Below are 25755 nucleotides of genomic sequence, written 5' to 3'. Positions count from 1 at the left end.
CAGTTTTCAGTGTGTCATTTAATACCGTATAAAAAATCATAGTTTTATAAAATATAGACCATACTGATATTGAAGTTGCCGACCTAGCTGCTAAGTGATAGGAGAACGTGAAGCCAAAATTTTCTTTTTGGCCCCCTTAGGCGCCTAGATGGGGTGGTAACTTCTCTCGCGGTTTGGTTTGGGTTTGCGGGACAAATACGGCATATGAGAAGAAGATTAATACCCCCAACGAATTTATTTTACCCATTAAACATGAATATAAAACGAATGAAATACATAAGAACTCACGTACACTTTAGGACTTAACGAATAATACCGCAAAATATTAACTGTTGCTACCATACCTAAAAGAAAATCGACTTTCATTTGTCTACTGCAGTCCCGTCTATTACGTCAAATGCTGTATACATAATTAATAACATGTAGTTCCGTATAAGCCACGAAGTATGTTATAAAAATATTACAGGAACTAGGAGAACTCCCGCAGAAAATATTTTGTTTCTGCCGTTTCTTTTCGAATGTTTCCGATTTCATCGAAAATTGATTATCTTAGCACAAAAGAAAGATAAAGTAAAATGAATTCATGCAAGTTAAATAAGATAGACGAAGAAAACGATACAAATACTCTCAACGTAACTTCTTTCCAACTCTTACAGTAAATAAAATAAGATTAGCTCTCTTCCGCGGGTCTGAATTCTGGAGAAATAGACTCTTGCAAAATGCAGTAACTATAAAAATTTAATACTTCAATCTGAAGCTGACAAAATTAGAATTGTGGAAAGATATTATAATCAATCAAAAATGTTTTATACATATGACCGGCAGAAGTGAAACTTATACAGAAAGTGGGAATTTTACTTAAATTTTAGTAACACGATTTACGAGTACGTATTATTATTATTATTATATTCGATAACTGATTTCTTTTTAATAACAAAATGTGTACAAGTTCACACGTTCATACAGATTCGTTAAGGACAACAGAAACATTCCAGCGCTTATATTACCATCCAATCAATACAGGGTGTGACTGAAATATGTGCAAACCTTGCAGGAAGTGATAGAATAAAATAATTATATAAATATTTTTCTGTCCAAAAGTTCACCGTTTCCAACTGAGTATTGTGCCAAGCACCGGTAAACATAATTCCGGCCCTGTTAAAGATTTGTATTCTTTTTGTATCTTTTTGCTCATGTATTGTTTGTTATTTACTGGATTAGACTAAGTGTGACACAACATGTTTATATTACAGTCAACCTGTAGTAGTTGTTTGTTCCTTCAACGTTGAAACCTTTTATTTAGACAAATGATGTGCAGTCAATAAACTAATTCAGCAATAAATCTGTTATTGGCGTAAGTTAGTATGCCACTACAGAACAGTTTTTGTTACAATGACGTAATGAGATACTTATTTACGGGTTAAAAGCATATCGTCGCTATAGAGGACGAAATTCTCGATTTGATAGAAGACGACCCCCAAAATAGTACATGTCAAGTAGTTGCGAACGTTGCCTCTTTTCATGTGACAGTGTGACAAATTTTAGAGGAACAGTTTCTGCATCCTTATCATTTTCAACAAGTGCAAGCCTTGAAACTGATTTTTAACCGCGAATTTTGATTTTTCGCATAAATTATCATTAGTGTGATGCTAAGTCGCATATCATACAACCATCGCGATTTCAACAACAGTTTTCGGCAAATGTGTGGTGCGCAATGTTCGGACCGTTATTCCACCTGCACGTGTAAATCGAGCATCTAACTTGATAAATTAGTAGATCGATCGAATGTCTTTGGGGATGTACAGTTGAAACAGCGTGAAAGTTATATTTCTTCATGATGGTGTTCCCCCTAACAATGTAGGATCACTACGTGAGTTTCTTGATCGGCGTTTTTCTCGATTTAACATACAGCATCCTTGTATCTTGGCCAGAGCGTACTCCGGATTTGAATCAGCTGGACTTTGTTTGAGGTTGTATTAAGCAGCGTGTGTACCAAACCCCAGAGCACAACCCTACTGATCTACACGACCACGTAATGGTCACTATAAATGATATAAGGCAAATGTTGAACGTTTTTGGGTGACTTAAAAATTTTTATTGGGTCTCGAAACCTGCCTTCAAGCATAGGGTTCTAGTTTCAAACAAATTGTAGTTGTAAATTGTTTGTTTACAGACATTTGATAACCGGCTGCTTTCATTCTCATCCATCGAACTATCTGCTGAGTTTTTATATCTGTACGCTATTGGGTTATACCTATGTTTTATTATACCATGTATAAGCACGTTATCGTAAAGATATTCTACATCTACAATTCAATAGCTTTATCAAAGTGTAGAAGTACAAATTATAATTGTACAATGGTTTTACGATGACACACACAAACAACCCCTGTTTTATATAATATAGTATAATATAATATCCGAGGCATGATTCTCTGTATACACTAAAATCATTTTTGCGGAAAAAGTCTGTAATATAAATTCTCATAAATACAAAGGGTCAATTGCATCCTCGGTGGGGGTGGAAAGATCCCAGGACTACCTTCTAAATTTAACACCCTATAAAATACATTTCTTTAGTATTGTCAATGTTTCGGAAACTGGAATTAACAGTAGAATGAATTTAGATAAAAGTATTCAAATAAAACGATTTGTCTATTCTATGAATGTTGATGTCCGTCTATTTTGCTTGCCTACTCTATTCTATTATCACTATGATTTAAACCCCCAAAAAACTTTCCAATAGTGAGGTTGTAGTAACTCCTGTTCCATTAATTAGGCTACAGATTCGATCCAATTTAGTTTAAAAATTGCATTTACAAATAAATATTGTAACATTACCCCCAATACTATGTTAAGATGATGTATAATTCACAATATATTATTACTTAAATTTCTCTTCAGTTCTTTCTGAATAAAACGCGCATGCATAGAATCTTATGCGACAATTTCAACATATCCTCATAATTCCCAATAAATCCACTTAATTCCACAATATAGAGATAAATCCCTGCAATTCTTGGAATTCTAACAGGGTGTACACCATAAAGCCTCTGCGGTTTACGTCTCCTTAATATTTTTCGTTACATATGATACGTAGTACGTTTGAAATAAAGCAAAACGAAACAAATTATAATAGCTCTGGCATCAGCCCTGGTGAACTCCGAATAGTCCGCTCGCCTTTTGGTGTTGGTTAATAGTTTTTCTTCAGTTTATTTAAAGTGGTGTTGTTTGTTTTATTAACACTTAACCAGTAACGAGTCAAATTGGACTACAACCGTTAACATGCGGTTTGATAGACCAATCTTTGTTTTATAACTTTAAGATAATATTCTAAAACTAGTTTAGTAGTAGGTTTTTGATATTTACGTTATTGTTCGTTCCACTGTTTATTTTTTTCAGTAATGTAGTAGCTTATTATCACCATGCGATTCCTTATTACGTCCAGTCAACACCCTCAAAAGCTTGTCACTTATTTTAGAAACACCCTGTAGGTATATAGGTAAATAGATTTATATATATGTATATTAGGGTGGTCCAAGCCCATATGGTAAAAAGAAAATATTTAAATATAGGTGTTGCCACCCGCTAGATATGTTACACCTACTATTCCTATTATGTGTAAAAAATTTCATCTCCCTGTGTTATACATAAGGNTGTGGAATATTACTGCCCCAGCATTTGCCTAAGTGATCCAAGGAAACCACAGAAAAACTTGGACCAAGGCAAACGGACCCGGAATCGAACCGGCGTCCTCCCGAATGCTAAGCAATGGTCTAGACCTCTAGGCCATGTAGCTCGGTACCACTCCACTCGATCACAAGACAACTATTTATCCGTCCGCGTTCCAGAATGTTCCAATTTATGCCGTCTAGAAACCTGATCTTCTTTGCCACTATGTAATAACACTGTGGGTTCTATTCTACTGTGTTTCTAGCAGTGGCTTTCTTGACATCAATTACGCATTCCATGATAAGCGACATGATACCTTCTTTTGTAATATATGACTATCGTCAATTTCTACTTGTCACATACGTACATGACCTTTGGAGGCTTGTTTCACTGCTTCGAACTCCAGGGCGTGTGATAGTGTTTCACTTGGAGTCTTATGGCGGGCTAATCTGAGGACTTGCTGTAGTTCGCCGTCCCTGACTCCGTCGATAAGTAATTGTACTGTCAGTTGGTCTATGAACTCTTGAGGGCCACAGGGCTAGACTAATCTTACGAGGTGTTCCACACCGGACTCAAATTGTTGAAGAGTCTCGTTGCTTCGTTGGTTACGGCTTTCCAGTTGCGTCTGATGTATCTGTGCAAATGTTTATCGCCGTATCTCATTTCTAAGTGGTTGACAAGATAATGGAAGTCATATTGTAGAGACTTGAACATTCCTTGGAGTACCTATATCTAGCACCTCTCCTCCTAAAGAAATTATTAGCGCTGTTGCTTTCTCTGAATCAGTCTAGAAATCTGCCTCTTCCGTTGCTCCAAACTGCTTCATGTAAACAGACCACGAAATCTTTCCATCAAAAGTTGGAAGTGTAATTTTTGATGGCCTCGCATTGGAATCTTCAGATCTTGCGGTAGTCTTATTTCTTCTTTTCCAACTCATCTCTAATATCATTTACTTTCAAATCGAACCGCCCGCACCCTCTAGTAATTTGTCTCTATTGTTGTTGCCACTAGTAACAGTTGTTGTGTACCTTGTATTACTAATTCCAGTCAAATCGTTCTTTTGCGCTGTGTTCAATAAATCTTGCTAAATTGTGTGCCCGAGTTTCTTGAACTACTATCCTAGCCTTTTTAACAGATCAAACTTATATAAGGCAAGTCGAAAGGAATTTAAATCTTTGGAGTAAACATTAAATTGTTTGAATTCCTTGCTACTGCAGGAACAAAATATTCCAAAATCATTTTTTTAACGACTCAATCTTGGATTCCAAATCGGTGGCGGTCAAGTGCGTCTCCTGAGGAAGTCTTTTCCTTTTCTCTTCTAACTCGTGGGCTTCAGATTTCGGACTCCCGCTTCCATTTGTCCGTAAGAGAAACTACTTAAGCCTTTTCCTCCGCGGTATGCTTTTCTCTGGATTCTTTTCACTTGGCATGAGCGTTTTCATGTTCATCCACATTGAGAACGCCACCAGTGGTTGCAAAAGCATCATAAACAGCCCAGATTCCTAGAATGGACTCCTTCACAACAATGCAATCGGCGTTTAAAGAGAAACTACGCTTCATTGACGTATTACCAGTGGTGTTGTCGAGCCGGAACGCTCCGGAACGTCGTTCTGGAACTAAAGATGATATCTGATAACGAGAATTGACTGACGTATTGAAAAAAAAATTAAAAAGAATTGCTGATTTTTTTTCTAATTTTTGACGAATTTTTATATGTATTATTATAAAAAGGGTTTGAACCGAACCCGAACCTGAACAAAAACCGGAACGAACCGGCTTGTTTTTACGAACCGTGAACAGGGCCGATTCTGGCGACGGGCGAAATAGGGGGAAATCCCCCGCCCCCGTCATCGTCAAATTTGGGACATGAGAACTCGATTGAGCACCCATTGCTGCTTGAGCTATCTCGCTGAAATTTTGCTAAGTTATTACTGTGAATACATGTAACAAATTCACGGGGTGGCCAAATAAAAAATAATTTTTTGGACCACCCTAATGTATATGTATGTATATATATATACATACGTACGTATTGGATTAGTATCTACGTAAGGAGCACCGACAATCGAGATTGGTAGACAGTTAGGTACTTTGTACCCGGTACAAAGTAAGTGCGTAGAAGCTGCACTTCCGCTGAATCCACTTAGCGAGATCGGTACTTTTGTAACAGATATAATGTACCCGTTACTTTTTTAAGAAGAACTCTAAATACTGAAAAGTGACGACAGTTGACATCGCTACCTTCTACGTGTCCTACGACTGGAGCTACAGTCAGAAGCTTTCTTATCTAAGGTGTCTACACAACTTTTAATCGAGTTGTAAGACTCAATTATTTCAGGGTTTTCTAAAATTAGATCTACGGATCAATTGTGGAGCATGAAAAAAATTAAGATAACAGCCTTTGAACTTGAAGTTTCGGAACAAACAAAGTAAAGTTAAGTCGCAATTGAATCCGTACAAGTTGCTATTTTATTTCCGGCCTTTATTGGCATGAAATTGTGGTGGAATCACCGCTTAATTTTTTCTAGTAGTGGCAACGTACATTAGTCTCTTTCCTGCGCAACTCCCACAGAGCTGAACCAGTTGTTAGGAATTATACTGCGATTTGATTTTTCAATTTTGCGATAGCTTGAGTAGGAATTATCAGCTTTGGACAATAATATTAATTCTGAGCTTTTTCTAGACTAAATATATGCATTATAACAAAAAATACTATGAGCATCGGTGAGGCACATAGTTTTTACGCCATATCGTAAACGATTTTTCGTTATGAATACTTGAAACTTATAACGACCTCTGAAAGCAACAAGCATCTCGTCAATTGTTACATTTATTTCAAGAGAAAATGCGCTGCAGATTTTCAATAAATTTGTAGAAGATCTTTGAAGTATGCATTGCAGGATCTCCTTGGTCTTTGTAAGAAGCACTGTAAGAAAAAATTAAAAACTGTGGTTAATACGGGGCTATTTGGATTCTGACTTCGGTTATTTTTACATTCATCCAATCAATAGTTTTTGCGACCATGTCTTGTGAAAAAAGGCAGTGCCCAAACATCTTCAGGTATTGGATTGCCACTAAGTTGCTTTGCTTTTACACGTAATCTATACAATGTAATAACAATATTATGTTGTCTAGTTCTAACACTTTTGGATGGTTCGCCTTTATACCTACAAAAACTGGTAATGTCTGTGAAACAATTGTAATCTGTAAAACTTAAACATAGCGCTTACTTGTTTTTTCCAAAGTAGGGACTTACTTTTTGTTTTTCTGACTGTTCCAGTTCACCCTTCGAATTTTCGCATCGAAACTCTTTTCATTAACCTCTTCTAACTTTTTGGCTCAATTTATAGATTTGGGGTCTTCAGGATGCATTGCGTCATAGAAGTCTTTTGTTTTGCTCATATTTATGTCAGAATATTGCAATTTTTAAAAGTGACTGTCACCCAACAATCTACGTAAGGAATCAAAGACTGCTGACCGTACTACACCACAAATAAAGCGTCCGTTTACCAAGCTGGCTTGGCTAGATTTTCCGTTCATAGAAGGATGCCTAAAATCTCACCCTCCAGAAAATTTTTCTAATTTTCGCTTATTTTGACTTCTCCTGTTACAACCACCTGTTCGATTCTCTTTTACTCTTTCTAACTCTGATGGATTCCTGCGTGGCTGCGTTCCTCTTTTTCTTGGTTCAGGTTTTCCTACTAATTGATTTTCCGGAATTGATCTCCGAACCATAGAAAGCGCAGTATTCGGAAAAAGTCGTTTTTTATGAACTTGAATCGTCCGATCCGACGGGACTTGAACTTTCACGAAGCTCTTGTACAAGCCAGAGTTGGTGGGTCGGCTTGCGAGTTTCGATTGTTTAGGGAGCCGGATCATTTGGTTTAACCACAATGGCAGGGGGGGTTAGGTTAGGTTATGACAGGGACAGACAGANTTATTTTCAAGGTGGCGTTTAATATCTGGCCATTCATCTCACTTAGAAAGAATAATTTCGCCTACCCTACCATTTAATTTTGTTAAAGTCAGTCTAACGAAATACTGACTACCGCCAGCACAGCAATTAATAAAAACAAAATCTACATTTTCAATAAACTGATGGAGAGGTATGTTATTTCCATCAAACAAAGGAATTAGCTCCGCCAATTCCCTTGTTGAAAAGTTTCTTTCCTCGTTTGAGGTCATGTTTTCAAGTATAGTAGAAATTTATATAATTTAGAAAAAGTAAAGGTATTTGTAAACCTGTACAATTTGGTAAATTGGTTAATTAAAGGATCACCAACCTTTTTTATCTTTGCAACAACTCGAGAACACTACCGAATCGTCTCCAAATATCTGAAATGACCTAAATTACTACCGAAATAGTTCCTACAAATTAGGCGAAAAATTATATTCTAAAATTATAGCCGAAATACTACCGTTTGAAACTCTGAATCAGTTCCAAACTAGCACCGCATTAAAAAAGAACCGAAAGAGCCCTTAAACAGTGCTTCGCCAAAAAACATAGTATAATAGCACCAAAACAGCATCACATGCAAAATCATCTAAACCAGCACCGCAACGTACCGTATATAAAAGGTATCTTTTCGCATGTTTTATCTTGTTTTTATTTGAAACGAGCGGTGTCGAGATCAAATGCAAATTGCCACGCTGAGGGTTGCTGATTTCTTGACCAACAGCATTGTATTTTTTGTTTAGTCTAATCTACCTATAGTGGCGGAAAAATGAAATGGAAAATGGTATTTTTAGTTTTTTAGTCAGTAGTAACATGTAGTAGAATGAATGTCTTGTTTTTCCGTATTTAATAAATAGAAAAGTTAAAGCTCGTTTAACACCTTCATTGTTTTATTTTCAACAATTGATTTCTTTTGGACCCAGTTTCGCAATAAAACACTTACAGATAGAGCTTCATTCCGGTACAAAAGTCATGATTTGCCCGAATGATTTAACTCTAGCCCTACCGAAGGCTAATAAAAAGAAAAGTTCCATTGTCCGAAATATATTTGAAGTAATCGCATCGAAAGAAGACATTAAGCAGTTCAGAACCGAGAAGAAATTTACGAAAGAACGTTGACATATTAGGACCGCTATAATTGCTAAGTGTAATTCAACTACTGTTCAGATTAATCAAGTTTTTACGGTTGTTTTATTTGAAAAAAAATATATGATTTTACAGGTTATGTAGAAAATCGGTATAAAACAGAATTAAGTGCGAAAGAGTTCAACGATATCACAATTAGAAAGATGCGAGAAATGCTAGATGAATAAGAAATAAAGGAATCATCAAAAAGCGGGGAGAATGAAAAAAAAAAAATCGAAACCCAATAAAACTAAGAAAGGGAAAATAAAATTATCTAATGTATTAAGAAGAAAAATTGTATGTAGTCTCTATGTATTTTTATTGTTTATTTATGTATTGTGTTAAAGCAATTTCACCATAATCAACACCATCTCTAACAGTACCATTATCATCATCATCACAATTATCAGTGGCACCATTACAAACAATGAATCCCANGTATTATTATAAAAAAGGGTTTGAACCGAACCCGAACCTGAACAAAAACCGGAACGAACCGGCTTGTTTTTACGAACCGTGAACAGGGCCGATTCTGGCGACGGGCGAAATAGGGGGAAATCCCCCGCCCCCGTCATCGTCAAATTTGGGACATGAGACCGCACAGAGCGGCCGCCTACCCAGGATCGGCCCTGTCTATATAATTATATATACGCGTTCCGGTAAAAAAAAAATTAGCACAACACCACTGTGGATAATTATTTTCAGGCCTAGTCTAAAACTAGAATGAATTAAGTTCTCATAAAAGAATACAATATTGATAATTTGTCTACTAAGCATTTATAAATTAAACGATAACTAGCTAAAAGTATGGAAAAATAGTGTCCTTGAAAAGAGTCGTCATATTTAGCATGCAACACCTCCCCTTTGGAAGTTAATCTTGTAATTAATTTTCCAAGGGTGTCAGAGTCTTGTACTGTCTTCTAGATGTAATGACCGGTGAAGTTCGGGGTGAAACCTCCCTTATATAGCTTACTGGGTTAGAAGTTGACGTTGTTTGATACCGGACCATGGGTTCTTCTCTCGCTGTAGTTGACAATTCGTAAACAATGACCTGGATGACAAATCGGATTTGGTCTCCAGAATTTGAAGCATCCTGAGCAACAACAATAAACCAAACAAACCAATAGTATTATTGATGTAATTGCAGCCAAAGTGGTTAACCAATAATTCCCATATACTTTCGAAAATTTTCTTTCTTCTTCGGTATCGATTTTATTCTTAATATCTATGAGTTTTGCTGCGGTCAGGTTCAAACTCTCTTGATTTAAGTAGTTTAAATTAAGGTGTTAAAGATTTGGTGACTTGTTTCTATATTATGCTTCGAGGCAGCAGTCTGATGGGATAACAGAGACTTCGGTGCCTAAATTGATTGTCTTGTTATTATTTCGGGTGTCCTTTGTTGCTATACGGAGTCCATTAGAAAAATTAACAGGTACATTTCTGGCGGATTGTAATGGGGGTCTGTCGTATAATTTCGACTTTGTTGATCAGTAAATATTCACATTTATAAGTGAAGTCGAGTGTACTTGTGGAAGCTGCTAGTCAAATGTTTTGATCGATTTTTTGAATCAGTTCCTCTTTTGCAAGAATAATGTGTGTAAGCCTTTTCCAAAGATATTAAACCAATCTCTTCTAGCTCGCTTTGCGGCTAATAAAAATCTAATTTTCTCTATGTCTTTTTCTAATTTCATTACTGTAACCCCTAAAGTGGTAACATGATTGAATTTGAAGTGTATCTTATTTAACCAATCTCTTCTAGCTCGCTTTGCAGGTAATAAAAATCTTATTTCCTCTAAATCTTTTTCTAATTTCATTACTGTAACCCCTAAAGTGGTAACATGATTGAATTTGAAGTGTATCTTATTTAATTTGAATTCTAAATTTTGAATCGAAAATAATGTATTTATGTTAAATAGTGCATGGAGTGTCAGAGTGTCATGGACAGTCAAATACAATTTCCTTTAGGATGAAAATATATTCCTGTATTAAGCAACTCATCCGTACTTATGTCTAAGGCTACGTATCTGAAAAAAAAAACAGATTTATATAATTTAATCTGTTCGATATTAACTATAGTGAATTTTTTGATTCTCGATTTCTTATTGTGAAATTTTTTTCGTTAATAATTTCCATTATCTGAAATGGGCCCAACCATTTGGAATTACCCCGCCTGTTTATTAAGAAATTTCTTAGAAATATTTTATCGCCTATTTTGTACTGAGGTAACGGGTTTTTAGTTTTCGAATCGTGCCAGTCTTTAACCTTTTGTTTCTGCCGAGCTTGATTCTGCTAACAATGCTTTTTCTCTCAACTAGGTAGGATGCGGAAGTTTTTTCATTTACGTGTGAATCTTGGGGATTATTTACATTTCTCGGTTTAATGCCATACAATATTTCATATGGTACCAATTTAATACTACTATTTACTGAAGAGTTGTAAGATAACACGCCGTGGGATAGTAATGCTTCATAACTATTAGTATCTTTATTTGAGTTAATTAATGTGGCAATTATGTCTTTTAAGGTGCAAATAACTCTCTCTACAGTACCGTTGCATTTAGGGTGGTATAAAATGGTGTACGTGTGCTCTATAAATAGTTCTTTGTCTAATTTTGATAGAATTTTATTAACGAATTCGCCTCCTTGATCAAAATGAACCCTTTTAGGAATGCTGAAAGTAGCTATGAATTTGAGAACAGTTAATTTAGAAATTCGAAAAAGGTTGTTAAAGGTGTATGTTTGGAGCAGGGCGTTGTACGGGTGCGAAACATGGACAGTGGGAGCGGTGGAAAAGAAAAGGTTAGAAGCGTTCGAAATGTGGTGTTATAGGCGGATGATGAGGATATCGTGGGTAGAAAAGGTTAGAAATGAAGAGGTATTGAAAGAATAGGAGAACAGAGGACTCTATGGAAGTCAATAAAAAATAGGCGAGATAGGTTGGTAGGACACCTTCTCAGGCATGAAGATCTAGTCAGAGACATATTAGAGGCAGAAACAGGAAGTTAGGAGGGGTAGAGGTAGACCTAGATTAATTACTCTTCGCAAATAGTTAAGGATGTGGGCTGTTCTAGTTTTAGGGAAATGCGAAGTTTAGTTCAGGATAGGAAATAGTGGAGGTACGTGTCCAACCAGTCTTAGGACTGATGACCTTATGATGATGAAGTAACATTAATAAATTTAGTCAATTTATCCTGGATTACTAAAACTGTTCGCTTTTGTTTTTTTGAAAAGTAAATTTCGGCTTTATCCTATATCTATGCGTTCAAACGGATATGTTGGCGTTTCTGTTATAATGATTGGACATTCGTACGATCTTAATATAATTTGTTACATCGTTCTTGATTCCTGACTCATGTACTCATGAATGCTATTTAAAGTTTCATTTACACCCTACGCCGGTATGCTGGCTAGTCGTGATGAAGGGAAATGATATTTTTTTTACTTTCCGAGTTACCTAAATTTTTATAATTGTTATTAATTGTATTTCCTGATTAGTTTGTTTTTAAGATAGTTAATTAATGTATCATTTTCTTCCTTTGATACGGTAAATCGCAACAGATCATTAGAAGATGCCAAAGTTAAAATAATTAAGACGTTTTCAAATAATTCTCTAGGATTTTGATAATTGTTTGCTATATATGTTAAGTTAGGGTTTGATTGCGATTGTTAAGTTCGATATTTCCATCGAAACTGGGACTTTCTGTGTCGTGAAGTATAAAGTTTACCTTTTTTATTTTATCAAATGGGAAGAGAATTTCGTAAGTATGATTTTTATCGTTAAATTTTCCTACTACGGTTTTAGGTGTGTCATAAGATCTTTCGTTTGTAAGAAATAAATCATAATCAATACCCTCAGGTATATCCGTAACATTTCTTTCAAACATATTAATTTTAATGAATTTTGAATTTTGGTTTTTCGATTAATGTTTAATGTTTCTTTTTTAAATGATTTCATAACTGTATTCTTCAAACTTTAAATGCCATCTAATTAGTCTGGTGCCCGGATCTTTAATACTAAAGTAGACGGTAATGGGTTATAATTTTGAAGTGTTTTCCATACAAACATATCCATATAAATCCATAATGTTCTGCAGCCCATACGATGGCAAGCAGCTCTCTTTCTATCGTAGAATATCTTGTTTCTGCCGAATTAAGTGTTCTACTGGTATACGTCACAGGCAAGTCTTTACCCATAGGACCCTGTAAAGGGATAGCTCCAATAGCGTATTGCGAGGCGTCCGTTGTCAAAATAAACTGTTCTTCGAATCGAGGATATTACAACACAGGAGACTGAGTCAAATATTTTTAAAATTCTGTAAATGAATTTTGACACTGGTATGTCCAAAGGAATTGTGTATCCTTTTTTAATAGAACGGTTAAGGGCTTCGCGATCTTAGCATAATTAGGAATGAATTTATAATAATAACTGCTCAGTTCCAAAAATTATTTGACGTCTTTTGTGGTTTTGGGTACTGGAAAGTTGGAAATAGCTTGTATTTTCTGCGGTTTTGATTTTATTCCGTCCCTATATACGATGTGTCCTAAAAATTCCGTTTCTTTTTTGAGGAACTTCCTTTTATAATCTGTATTTTTAGATTAAATTCTTTCAGGCGTTTGAAAACATTTCTTAAGCGGTTGTTATGATCTTCTAATGAATTTGCATATATAACGGTATCGTCCAAATATACTAAACACTGTTTGGGAGGGAGACCTGTCAATACCGAATTCATTGCCCTTTGGAACGTTGAAGGAGCATTAAACAAGTCAAATGACATTCGTAGGAATTCATAATGTTCATCGTAAATGGAAAAAGCAGTTCTTGCTAATTTTGGATGTATTTCAACCTGGTGAAAACCACTGGCAAGATCTAGCGTAGAAAAATATTGCACGTGTCCAAAATTGTTAAAAATTTGGTCCATATTTAGAATGGGAAACTTATCCGGAATAGTAATTTTGTTCAAATTTTTCAAAATTAATGTCAATATCTGCTACATGAAATTGTACTCCCTCAAAAATCAGTTTTTAGACTACGTGAGGATTCAAAAAATTTGGAATTCCTGATACTTTTATTTTGTCATTTCTATCAATTTCACCTAAGAACTTCTGTGGTTTCAATAAATTCGCGGCAGCTCCTGTATCAATAAGTAAAGTGACTGATTGGTTCTTTATTTTTGTTTTAATAAAAGGTAATGTTTCTACAAGAGTTTTAATTTTTAACAATCCCCGTCTTGTTCGTTCTCCGATAAGTTTAAAGGTTTAGTCTGTTCGGGATATTCATTTTCGTGTTCGGATTCAGAATCTATTTCTCTCTCAGCTGCTTCTAGCGACTGAATTTTAGGTTTTGAAAACCCCTTAAATGGTGTACCAGAAAAACTATGCTTTTGGTTAAAAGAGTTTGGCTTAAAATTAGATGTACTTGGCTGAGGAGTACTTTCGACGGAAGATTGCATTTTAGTTTTAAATTTATGGTAATTTGAATATATTGTTCAGGAGAAATTTTGTCAATTTTGACCTTCTGACTTCTATATTTCAAAAATTTTTGCCTTCCTGTCTTTCTTTAATTTGTTTATTTATTTTATTCGCTAAACTAAAAGCTTTTTCTAATCTTACAGGTTTTGATGTTAAAACTGCTATCTCTAACTCGTCATTTATCTTCATTAAAAACACAGTTTTGGCTAATTCATTAATAAATTCTGTAACAGCGACAATTTCTTCTTCTAATTCGTAGTCTTCTGTTGCAGAAACTACCAAGTTGTCTCTAACCAGTGCAATGCTATTGTAAACATCTTTAACGCTGCTGTTTACTTTGAGACTATAGTAAAATAGATCTCGTACTAAACTTTCAGTACTTTTTTAAACCAAAATTATTTTCAAGGTGGCGTTTAATATCTGGCCATTCATCTCACTTAGAAAGAATAATTTCGCCTACCCTACCATTTAATTTTGTTAAAGTCAGTCTAACGAAATACTGACTACCGCCAGCACAGCAATTAATAAAAACAAAATCTACATTTTCAATAAACTGATGGAGAGGTATGTTATTTCCATCAAACAAAGGAATTAGCTCCGCCAATTCCCTTGTTGAAAAGTTTCTTTCCTCGTTTGAGGTCATGTTTTCAAGTATAGTAGAAATTTATATAATTTAGAAAAAGTAAAGGTATTTATAAACCTGTACAATTTGGTAAATTGGTTAATTAAAGGATCACCAACCTTTTTTATCTTTGCAACANGTGAAGCCTACTAATATATTTTTCTTATTTTTAACAGTATCATGTAGTAATTGCTCACTTAATTTTCATTTGTCTACTACTATCATAACATAGTATGTTGACCAAAATTACTAAGCGTTGTTGATATTTTATTAATTTTATTACAATTTATTACAGATGGATTCTTCAAACAGCACGAGGGTTTTTCTACGCTCAGTGAGTATCAAAACGAGTGGCTTGTTTCGATGTGAAGTGTCTGCTGAGAAACCATCCTTCTCATCTGCACAAGCTGAAGCGCGAATGGAAGTCCTATGTAAGTAAGCAGGTACAATAATTTATATTTTAGGCAATATATTTTTTCATGGGTAATCAAAAGGAAATTTTCAACAATTATATTAAGTTACGCGTTCCTGTTACTAGAAAATCGTCTGAATTTGTTTACATATGGTGTAACTAAAATAAGTTGAGGGGTTTTCAGAAGGTAATAGGGCAGTATGAAACAAGAAAATAAGGAAAATTTTTGTATCTCCAGAAGTTCACCATTTTTGAGAAAAACGTAGTTTACAGGCAAATGTAGCGCAACATTGAATCAGCTAACTATTAGCAGCATTTCCGTTGTTTCTCCTTTGTACTTTTTTGCAGATATATTGTTTCTCGTACTCTCCATTTCGGCCCATCTAAACCACATCCTATCCTTGACACGGTTAGCATCATGGTATTAGTGGTCCCAAACGACTCATTTTTGGTGTAAAGGCGGTAGACAAATCGATATCTAACCGGTACATTTACTACCTTTCTTTCATCTCTGAAATAGTCTTTCAGTTTCGGTAACCGACTAAAGTTGTTTTTGAACACGGTCTTTACAGAAGTCCGTGGCTACACAATAAGCCAGCGAGTATTTCGTATCGGGTACCGTTTTTGTTGGCGCGCCTTACATGATGATGAGTCCGTCTTCTTAATTACCTTACCTCTATGCGACTCCTCGTGTATCCCGCGCACCTTACCTTGCCATTTAGAAGCCTACTTAACAACATCATATTTCAGCGTTCAGCCTAATGAATCAGTATGAGTGCTTAACCTGTCCAACATGCGGCGCTGTTGTACGTCATCACCACTCAAGCCATCGAGTTGAAAGCTATCTTTTCGAAGGTACCATTGAGCGTATTTGGATAGGCGAGACGAACAAGTCTTGCGACATTTGCCTCGCATTCTTGCAAAGTTTCCGCTGCCTTTTGACGCCGGTTTCTTGGTTAGATCAGATAGATTTTTGACAAGTGCTCTTGGCCGATTCGTATTTGGTTCCGTTTTACTAGCTGTTGTTATTTTCCTAACTCTTCAGGACGTAGTGTGTTTAAAATTTCCTCAGCACAATCACTTAAGACACATATAAGTGTAGTGGATTTCTCCTTCTGTGTTCAAAACTTGGTCCCTGCTGCTTCGAATTGCATAAAGAAACTACTCCATGATGTCTTCCCATCGATCTTCGGTGGGTCCGCGTGTAGATTTGATGGAACGGAATGTTCCTGCTTCACGTCAATGATTTCCTGAATAATGATCATATTATCCTGCTTCCCTGGAAGCTTGTTATCAATCTTTTCAGATGTATATATTTGTCTTCAGAAGCTATTCTTCTAGCTCTTTCATCCGTGCATCCATTCATTTAATTTGACTTTCAAATTTATTTTCTGTTTCGGCCAATTTTTCGTCAAATGTAATTCTTCTTTTAAAGCTTTAGGATTCTCATTTAATTGCTTCTGTAATGCCTTTGAAGTTTCATTTAACCTTTCTCCAAAATTTTCTTTTAATGTTCTAGAATTTTCATCTAAATTGTCTTCAAAATTCTTATTTAATTCTTCTTTCAGTAATCATTAATTTTCGTTTCATTTTTCTTCTAAAGTTTCTGATTTTTTATCTAACTTTTGTACCAATTCTTTAAATAACAATGTTTCCCGATTGAACCCATTCAGCGTCAGGGCAACTAAGAGTGGCTCCTGTATGGTACAAGGCAAAACACCAAAAAAACTGCATCAGGAAAAAAACTCAGCCATTGGTTCCTGGATTTACCTGATCGGAAATGAGAGATATTCGTGCTAACGCGAGAGCAATCGAACAGCTATAGAGAACCATTCCAAACTGTATTTGGCGTTCACACAGTACAGAAATATGTAACAAATTCAATAACCACTACGATAACAATATGAGAAAAATAAGCAACAGGTTACAAATAAATCATTACACAAAAACAGTATTTTATGTAGGAAAAAAACGTTACAATTTACGTTAACACTACCTAGACACATCAATTGCTTCTTATTTATATCACACGATAATGCTTATGTACTCGTCACTGTATTTATATTAATGTATTGTTTAGAAGACAAAATATGCGCCACTTAGAAACGATTTATTATCCTTAGCGGTTTTAGAAGTAAAGTTACCTTTCATCCGCCAGTGGGCATACTCTAGAACCGTTGAAAATCAATGCACTGATTTTCTCGCGTATGTTTGTACGTAATAATTAATAATATTCTGCAAAGTCTTAACTATTTTCAAATGTAATTCGGTACACAAAGAAGTGGTCATAATAATCGGATTGCATGGCTATGATTTGAGACAACTTCTTACAAATCTGTGATGCAAGTCTAGATATGGAAATNTTAACTTTAAAATCAATGTACTATTAATTTGAATTTATTAATTACAGTATATACTTGCGTATCAAATTTTAGTATCTCTTTAGTGCTGTTTCGGCGCTTTTTTAGTATAAATACGTCGCTCTTTCGGTGGTATTGTAGTAGCTTTCTGGTGCTGTATCCGTGGTCTTTTTGTACTAAATGCGGTGCTGTTTTAGTGCTCTTTTCGTAGACAATCGGCGGTCCTACAAACGGAAATTTTTCGGTCATATTTTAGAGAAATTTATGGAGCTAGTTTGGTTGTAATTTGGTAAAGTGAAATTGACAAGAGTAATTTTTACTCGGGAAGTTTGCCTTAAAGCAGTAGTCCATCTTTACAACCGGCTTCTTTTTTCTCCAAATTAGACTTTTGCCGTATTTAAATTATGTTTTATAAGCATGCTTTGCCGTGAACAGCGCCATAGATTCGAATTTATATTTAGACGATGTGGTTATCAGCTTCTGCTGTACTTGTGTTGACAATTTGCACCCTCTTATTTAAAGAGTGGAAAAATTTGTGCCTTGTGCTTTTACGTATAAATTATTGCTGTCAGAGCGTTTATGTTGTACGTTTCATGACTTAATGCCCTGTTCTCTTACAGCCACTACAGGAGGATTGAAGTGGGTAAAAGTCACAGTTCCACAGTTCAGGGCACCAGGAGAGCCTGCGATGTTAGAGTGCGATTATGACTTAGGCAATGACACTCTCTATTCCGTTAAGTGGTATAAGGATCATGAAGAGTTCTACCGGTTCGTCCGTAAAACGCGCCCTCCTGCTCACAGCTTCAAAGTCGAGGGCGTTGAAGTCGATGTAAGTGTCCACTTTATTACAATTTTAAATGTTGCTTACCATTAAATCAGAGAGTATAAAAGCTAGACGTGGCATTTGTCCAATTCACGATAAATCTTGAGCAAATTCGTAAAGAACTTTTGCTTACGCTGAAGAGTTTCTTTCGTTCTTACGTTTGAGTAATGTCAAATCAATATAACTCCTATTCTATTTTAAAAAACGGTTTATGATGTGGTAGTGCTTTTAAGAATTTTAATCTCTCTGTAACCATTCCCTTTGAATAAAACTAAGCTAAAAAAATAGTTTTGGTTCTACCATGTTTTTCCCTTACAACCACTTCTCTTACTTACTAAAGTTAAGAATGATTACTGTACAGACTATTTTCGATGAAGTATACATCTAATCAAAATTGCCAAGTTAGAGGCAATCTCGCGTTGGTAATGACCACAATTGAAGTGGTTCAAATTTTAGTTCCGTAATTAGGCATGAGTTTACCTTAGTCTGTTGTTCACCTGTATGACATTTAATTCCAACAAATATTGGATGTATTGAAAACGGTTTCTTGTTTATATGTTTGGTTCATTATCATCATCCACATCCTGATCATAAAGTTGATAATCCTAAAAATGGTTGGACACGTACCTCCACTCCTTCCAGTCATGAGCTAATCTTCGCGTAAAATGAGATTATCTTGCTTCTTTAACTGAGCTGCATACATATATTTGTACTACCAATGTCAAGACTAACTAGTTATTAAAAAGATAGTCTGCACTGCCGTTAAATTCCAATTAATAATTACAACTATGTATTCTCATTTTAATTATGCTCGTGTAGTGATAACTATTTTGTTATTATAGTGTATCAACCTTATTGTTTGTACCATTGAACAAAATGGTACATTACTGAAAGGCCTACCTTGCGAGACAGCGGTGCAGTTTTAAGTTTATTGTGTTTATCTTAATTTTACTCAAATTTCCATACATGAAAATTGAAGAAGTGGAAGAAACGAAATATCTGTTACAAACTAGTATTCTTACTGAAAATCACTATTGGGACACTGTTCGAAAGTTTATTTATCGGTTTCATCACATAAACAGAATAAATGTTTACTTTTTACTCGTTTATGATTTATAATAATTTTCCTAAAGTGTTATATCTAGTCAGGAGGACCAAATATTGAAGTCTATTTAAAATTGGGTATATAAGTTACAGCTAGAAACAGTAGTCTGTTAAAACTATTGCTCAGCTGTATATAAATGTTAGTTATGTTCATTAAACTTCCTAGGTCGTAAATTTGGTTTTTGGTTTGTTGAAGTAAAAAGCAACATAATACATTAAGTTGGTATTTATATTGAGAAATAGTTTGGTTTTAGGTTTGTATTCTTCTTTTACGCATATATTCACACATACATTAACATAGTAGTAGAAAACGGGTTGATACGGTGTATATTAGTTTGAATAGTATAATAAATAATACAATCTCGATATAAAACATACTATCCTTCAATAAACATTAACATTAGGTTATGCCAAGCGTGGTAAGGAACTCAGTTATCCACGTGGTGTAGTATTAATGTGGATGAACAAGGCAAGGAAATTACAATTAGGTTGCAGTTATCAAATTGGAGGGATTGAAAAACTGGAATGTCTGGAAGTTCCAAACGATGGTTTCGTCAAGAGGTTAAGAATGACTGTCCTAAGTTGGAAAGTTGGATGGCTAAAGCTCAATGTTGGTCGCTAGGATGTCGGAGGCTGTTAAGCTGCATATAATTTGCACAGCAGATATGAACAGAAATGTGAAACAAGCATTCATATCGCGCAGCAGCGGTTCTTTAAGTATATATACGAAGGTGGTATAGACATGTCTACATTTCTGTCGAAAATTGACGTCATTACCACAAGAATACAAGCACTTTATATCAGTTTGGCAGATGCTATTCAATGCAGTAATTAGAAGTGTAGTATTTTACGAAACAGATAGATGGGGTTGCAAAGAGTATTAACAAGTATAAGGTATTTATTAAAAATATGTAAAGTGGATATTACAGTTAGGTAAGAGGAGAGAAGCAAAATGTGGTATAATGGTAGAAAAAACATTTAAAACTAAGCTGTTAAACGAATGAGAAATGAATCAATTAGTTTCATGTGTTCAATCAAGACCCAATAATTTCCAAAAATAATAAATATCTAATAATTTCCTAAATTAACAAAATCCTATTCCCTAGTCGAAAAATTAATCAATGTTGAACAAGATCTACACGTTTATGACGAATATGGAAACACTTATTTACTTATTCCAAGAGTGAAACTTAGTTTGTACGAAAAGCAACAGGCAGTTATAGAGCTGGAGCAGCAACGTGGATGAGTAAATATTACGATTGATTGATTCATTGATGTAAATACTATTGAGACATTGCTGGTCAGCAAAACCGTCAAGAATAACATAATACTTCTTTTATGTAAATTAACCAGGAACTTGCAGGTGATCTTTGTAAATATTTTATCTCTAGTCTCATGGAAATGTATTTGTGTGGGTTCGGTAGTCAAAGTATTGTTAGAATAGCTTATTATCGCGTTCATTTTAGTCAAGTCAGCGTGACTAATTAATGCGTCAACAGTCCTATGAAAATCAAAATCTGAAAATTCAATATAAATTGGTTCATTAAGTTCATGTATCAAAGGAATTTATAATTTGTATTGATCTTTAGTTGTTCCATCGGCCGATTTAACTTCGAAAGGCTTTTGGCATAAATATTCAGAAAAATATTTGAAAGCTAAGGAAGAGTTCATAATAGAATTGGAAGCTCCGCTATCTACCAAAATGTTGCATTCATATTCATTTCAATAAATTTAGGATAATCTAGGTGTTTTTGATAATGCAATCTCTTGTATGCCTATGTAATTTTGTCTTTCGAAGCCTGTGTACAAAAATTTTCATTTTCATTTTCATTTCCTTCGATGGTATTTTCGTCTGACTGTGGGTAATTAAAATTGTAGATTACCGTTTCCGTATTCGTCATAAACATAAGAATCTTATTTAACATTGGTTAGTTCTTCTATTAGGAAATTAAATCGTTATTAATTTTGGAAGCTATAAGGTATTTGATTTTGAATATTGCTAGGTCGCCTAAATTGAGAGACAATTTTCATTGAAACGTCGCCTGTGTTTGAAGGTATTTGAAAATTATTTTGATGAGTATTTTCGTTTAGTTGTTGAAATACCGGGTGAGGTTTAGAGACACAATGAAAGATCTAAAAGGAACATTTCTGTTTAATAAAGGAGATTGTTATCTAGGAATTTGTTGGGAAGTTTGAGGGTTAGTGAATTTCTCTGTGGTTGTTATTTTTGTGTAGGAATGTTGTGTGAGTGTGGCTTTTTTGAATGACCTGTCATTTGTCAATATATTTCTAATATCTTATTTGCATTGTCTAATTCTTTTCAATAATTATGGGCCTGAGATTTGTCGTCTTATTTTTTAAGTCAGAATAAAAAGGCTCCCCCACAGATAGTTTAAAAATACTGAGTGCTTTCTTCTTCTAATAACTCATTAATTTGAATTTGATTTCCTTCGGAAATTCCTGCTCATTTAGTTGGAATAGTTTTAATTTTATTATAAAAATCTGGGGTTTCCTGAGGTTTTCCAACACACGAAACTAATTGATTAAAAGGCAATTCGGAATTTTCGGGAGACTCAAATTTGACGTTAATTAGCTTCTTCAGAGTAGGCCAATCACTTGGTCTTTCAATAAAATATGCAGATCTTGCTATGCCTGTCAATTTTTCTATAAAGTGTCCAAATTTTAAATTTCTATAGGCCGGAGTGGTAGAGATATTCGCGTCAAAATTATCAATATCCGAAATAAACTTATCTTCTTCTTCGGAATACCCATCAAATGGATAGCTGGCACCGAAAGCTTTGATTAACTTCAAACATTCATCTAAAGATGTCATGTCGTGTAATCAAAAATAGGAATAGGGGAAACAATATTGTCACGTATCCTTCTCACACTACTATTTTTTTTTTTTAACAATTTATTGTCTAAATAACATTTCTATTGTCAATTAGTTAACAGTTCACTACTACATACTTTATCATTTCTTCGCTGTTTCTGTCTCCTCGAACTTTCTGACTACTATTGCGGCTGACATCCGCAGTGATAGTGCTGCGTTGACAACGTGAACGTAGACTATATCTCGAAGTCTCGACAGCGACTGGGCGACCACTGAGGATGTCAGCCGCAGTAGCCGACGAAACATTTGGACAGAATAGTTTGCTTAGACCACGGCTCTATAGCCCGAATTTTTATTCTATTAATATAGGCGTATTTTGTCGCCTTTATTAAATCCAGAATTGGCTTGCCGATCGTATCTGGTTTTCATGCGGTTATTTTCAAATCGCAGCTTTGTACGCACATCATTATGGATGGCTTCTAGTCGTTTTCGTAGTTTGCGAACGTATTCGTCTGTAGGAACTGGCAAGTCTCCAGGACGACCAAATATTATGTCCCCTGACAACCTGACTTCTTTCCCGAATAAAATGCTGGCTGATGCACTTCCAGTTGTCTCATGGATGGCGGATCTATAAATCTATAAGCCAAGAGGAATTATGGTATGTCTGTTATAGACAGTGTGGTGTTCGTTGACGACGTTTCTTAAATTGGTCTTCTGAGTAGCGATATATTGTTCTACAATTTCACCAGACTGTGGATGTAAGGGCGTAGTTCTCGTTTTAGTAATGCCCATTAGTTCACTGATGTTCTTGAATAAAGCTGATTCGAAATTCCTGTCTTGGTTTGAATGCAATTCCAGTGGTACTCCATATCGACTGATCCAGTCATTCACAAGCTTCTCAGCAGATATGTGCTTCCTGATTCGGTATCGCATATGCTTCGGGACACTTGCTAAAGTAATCCATGATCATCAAGATGTATCGGTTACCGAAGTTCATTACCGGGAATGGTCCTGCCGTGTCGACTGCAATTCTGTCAAATTGTGCTCCCACGTTGTATTGCTGCATTCATCTCTTACTGGTGGCGCATATCGGGCATTTCCCACTCCAGTCTTCCATGTCGCTCGTACTTCGTGGCCAATAAAATCGGTCGGGTACGTTCCTTGGAGTCTTAGTAACGCCGAAATGTCCTTCGCCATGGATTGTCTCTAGGACTTTTCTTCGGAAGTAGCACTTAGAGCTTGTTTGTGGTTCCATCTCGACTTTCCCACATTCCTTTCAAAACGCCATGGTCCAAGTTTAAGGTCGTTTACTGCTTCCGATAAGTTTTTGTTGTTTGAATTAGGTGATTTACAACCGCCTACGATGGTCTTGAAGTTCCGGCTTCCTTCCATCTCATTATCGAAGCAATGTCTTCGATCTTCCTCTGATCTTCGACTAATACCTTATCTTATGAGGAACCCTCAGGCTGAATGGTGGTTAGTGTGTAGTGTAGTGGGTTCTTAAAGAGACAATTTTGACTTGGGTGACCGATTCTTCCACAATTCCAGCACTTCGGACCACTGTAATTCTTACAGATTCGAGCATCACAACCAGTCTTTCCACATTCCTAACCTCTTTGGTTCCATTCTCCCGTCTTTCTGGCGGTGACTTTCTTGATATCGATTGTGCATTCCCTGATGACACCTTCTTTTGTAAATGTCTGTTCGTCGATTTCTTCTTGTCGCGCTGGTACATGACCTTTGGAGGATTATTTCGCCGCTTCAAACTTCAGAGCGTGTGATAATGCTTCACTTGTAGTTTTGAGACGTGCTAATCTAATGACTTGCTGTAGTTCAGTGTCCCTGACTCCGTCGATAAATGTTTGCACTGCCAGTTGGTCTATGATCTCTTGAAGGGTAGAGGATCGGCTTATCTCACGAGGCGCTCCTCATCAGGCTCAAATTGTTGAAGAGTCTTGTTACTTTTTTGGTTGCGGCTATTCAGATGTGTATGATGTACCTGTTGTAGATGTTTATCACCATATCTCATTTCTAGGCGGTTGACAAGATGGTGGAAGTCATATTGTTGTCACTTGGGCATTCTTTGGAGTATATTCAGGGCCTCTCCTCACAAACAAAATTATTAGTGGTGTACCTTTCTCTAAATCAGTCCAGGAATTAACCTCTGCCGCTGACCAACAGACCATCAAAAGTTGTAGGTGTAATTTTTGATGTCCGTGCACCGGACTCTTCAGGTCTTGAAGTAGAGGGTGGTCTTAGCCTTTCAAGTTCTTTTCTCACTTTTTCTGTATTTATTTTATCATTTATGATTTTTCTTACTTCTATCTCCTTATCCACTTTATTTCTAATATCATTTATCTTGTCCTTCATTCTCGTATTTATAGCTTCCTGTACCGCTTCCAGTTTTTGTTTCATTTCTTCCTCAGCTACTTTCTTCTTTCATTTCTTCTTGAGCTATTTTCAATTCTTCTTATCCTATTTTCATTTCATCTTGCAGTGCTTCCATTTACTTTGAGTTAATGAACCCAATCCACAGATTACATCTTTATTACCTTTTGCAACATGCGGCTAGATTTCAAAAACTCATAATGCACTACGCCTTTTATATACCACGAGATAGATAACAACACCTTTTTTGAATGGATGTTGGACTTTGGAGTAGAAGTTAACGGCTCACCGGGATTCACCCAAAATCTTTTAAGTTTATAGTTTTCGTTTTTTCATCGCCAGTGATAATTTTGTAAAGAAAATCTTTTCTTTTAAACCTGATTAATAAAGAAGTGGCCGTGTTCACCCGTAGCAGAAGTTATGCGGAACCCATCTACTCTGTTTTTGAACTTTATCAAATTGATGTAGGCGATATGAAGCGCATTGCTGAATAACACCTAATTATAGTGCAGGCTCGGCTTCAGTCTGAGTAGGATTTTCTCTTAATAGTTTTTCCAGTTCCTCACCGTCAAACTTTTGTGGTTGATCTGAGCGTTCCTGGTCTAAAAGATCAAAATCTTCCATCCTAACCTTTGATACCACTTCTTACACGTTTTATCTATTACAGCGTTTTCCGCCAGAACAGCACAAATAATTTTTGCAGCTTCAGCAGCATTCTTCTTTAATTCAAACGCAAAAGAATTCAGTGTTTGACATGTTACTTGTTTTTTCGTTTTTGAGGTTAGATCACCCCGTTTTTTGAAGTGTGTGTTGTTGTTAAGAACATAATGAGATACACTTAGATGTGGAAAAAGGTAAATCAATTTGCGTAACTTTGATATAAAATGATTCACATGCAAAATAAAAGCCCCTTATTAATTTGTATACCTAATAGTTATTAAAAGGAAGACAAATAAGTGAAAATTGTATGCACTGTTAATCAGCGAAATGATA

General features: G+C 35.6%; 1 protein-coding gene across 1 annotated transcript in view; it reads left to right on the top strand.

Annotated features, from left to right (window-relative positions):
• LOC108735520 overlaps window positions 1-25755 on the top strand; it is a 198478-nt gene that overhangs the window by 42025 nt on the left and 130698 nt on the right. The window contains exon 2 of the mRNA XM_025981239.1: window positions 18235-18443. Coding sequence (XP_025837024.1) covers window positions 18235-18443 — 209 coding nt within the window. The remainder of the gene's footprint in view (window positions 1-18234; window positions 18444-25755) is intronic.

This window comes from Agrilus planipennis, unplaced genomic scaffold (assembly GCF_000699045.2).
Source record: "Agrilus planipennis isolate EAB-ADULT unplaced genomic scaffold, Apla_2.0 scaffold9, whole genome shotgun sequence".
Taxonomy (NCBI): Eukaryota; Metazoa; Arthropoda; class Insecta; order Coleoptera; family Buprestidae; genus Agrilus; species Agrilus planipennis.
The sequence above is the reverse complement of the archived record's forward strand: the minus strand, read 5'-3'. Positions and strand labels throughout refer to the sequence as shown.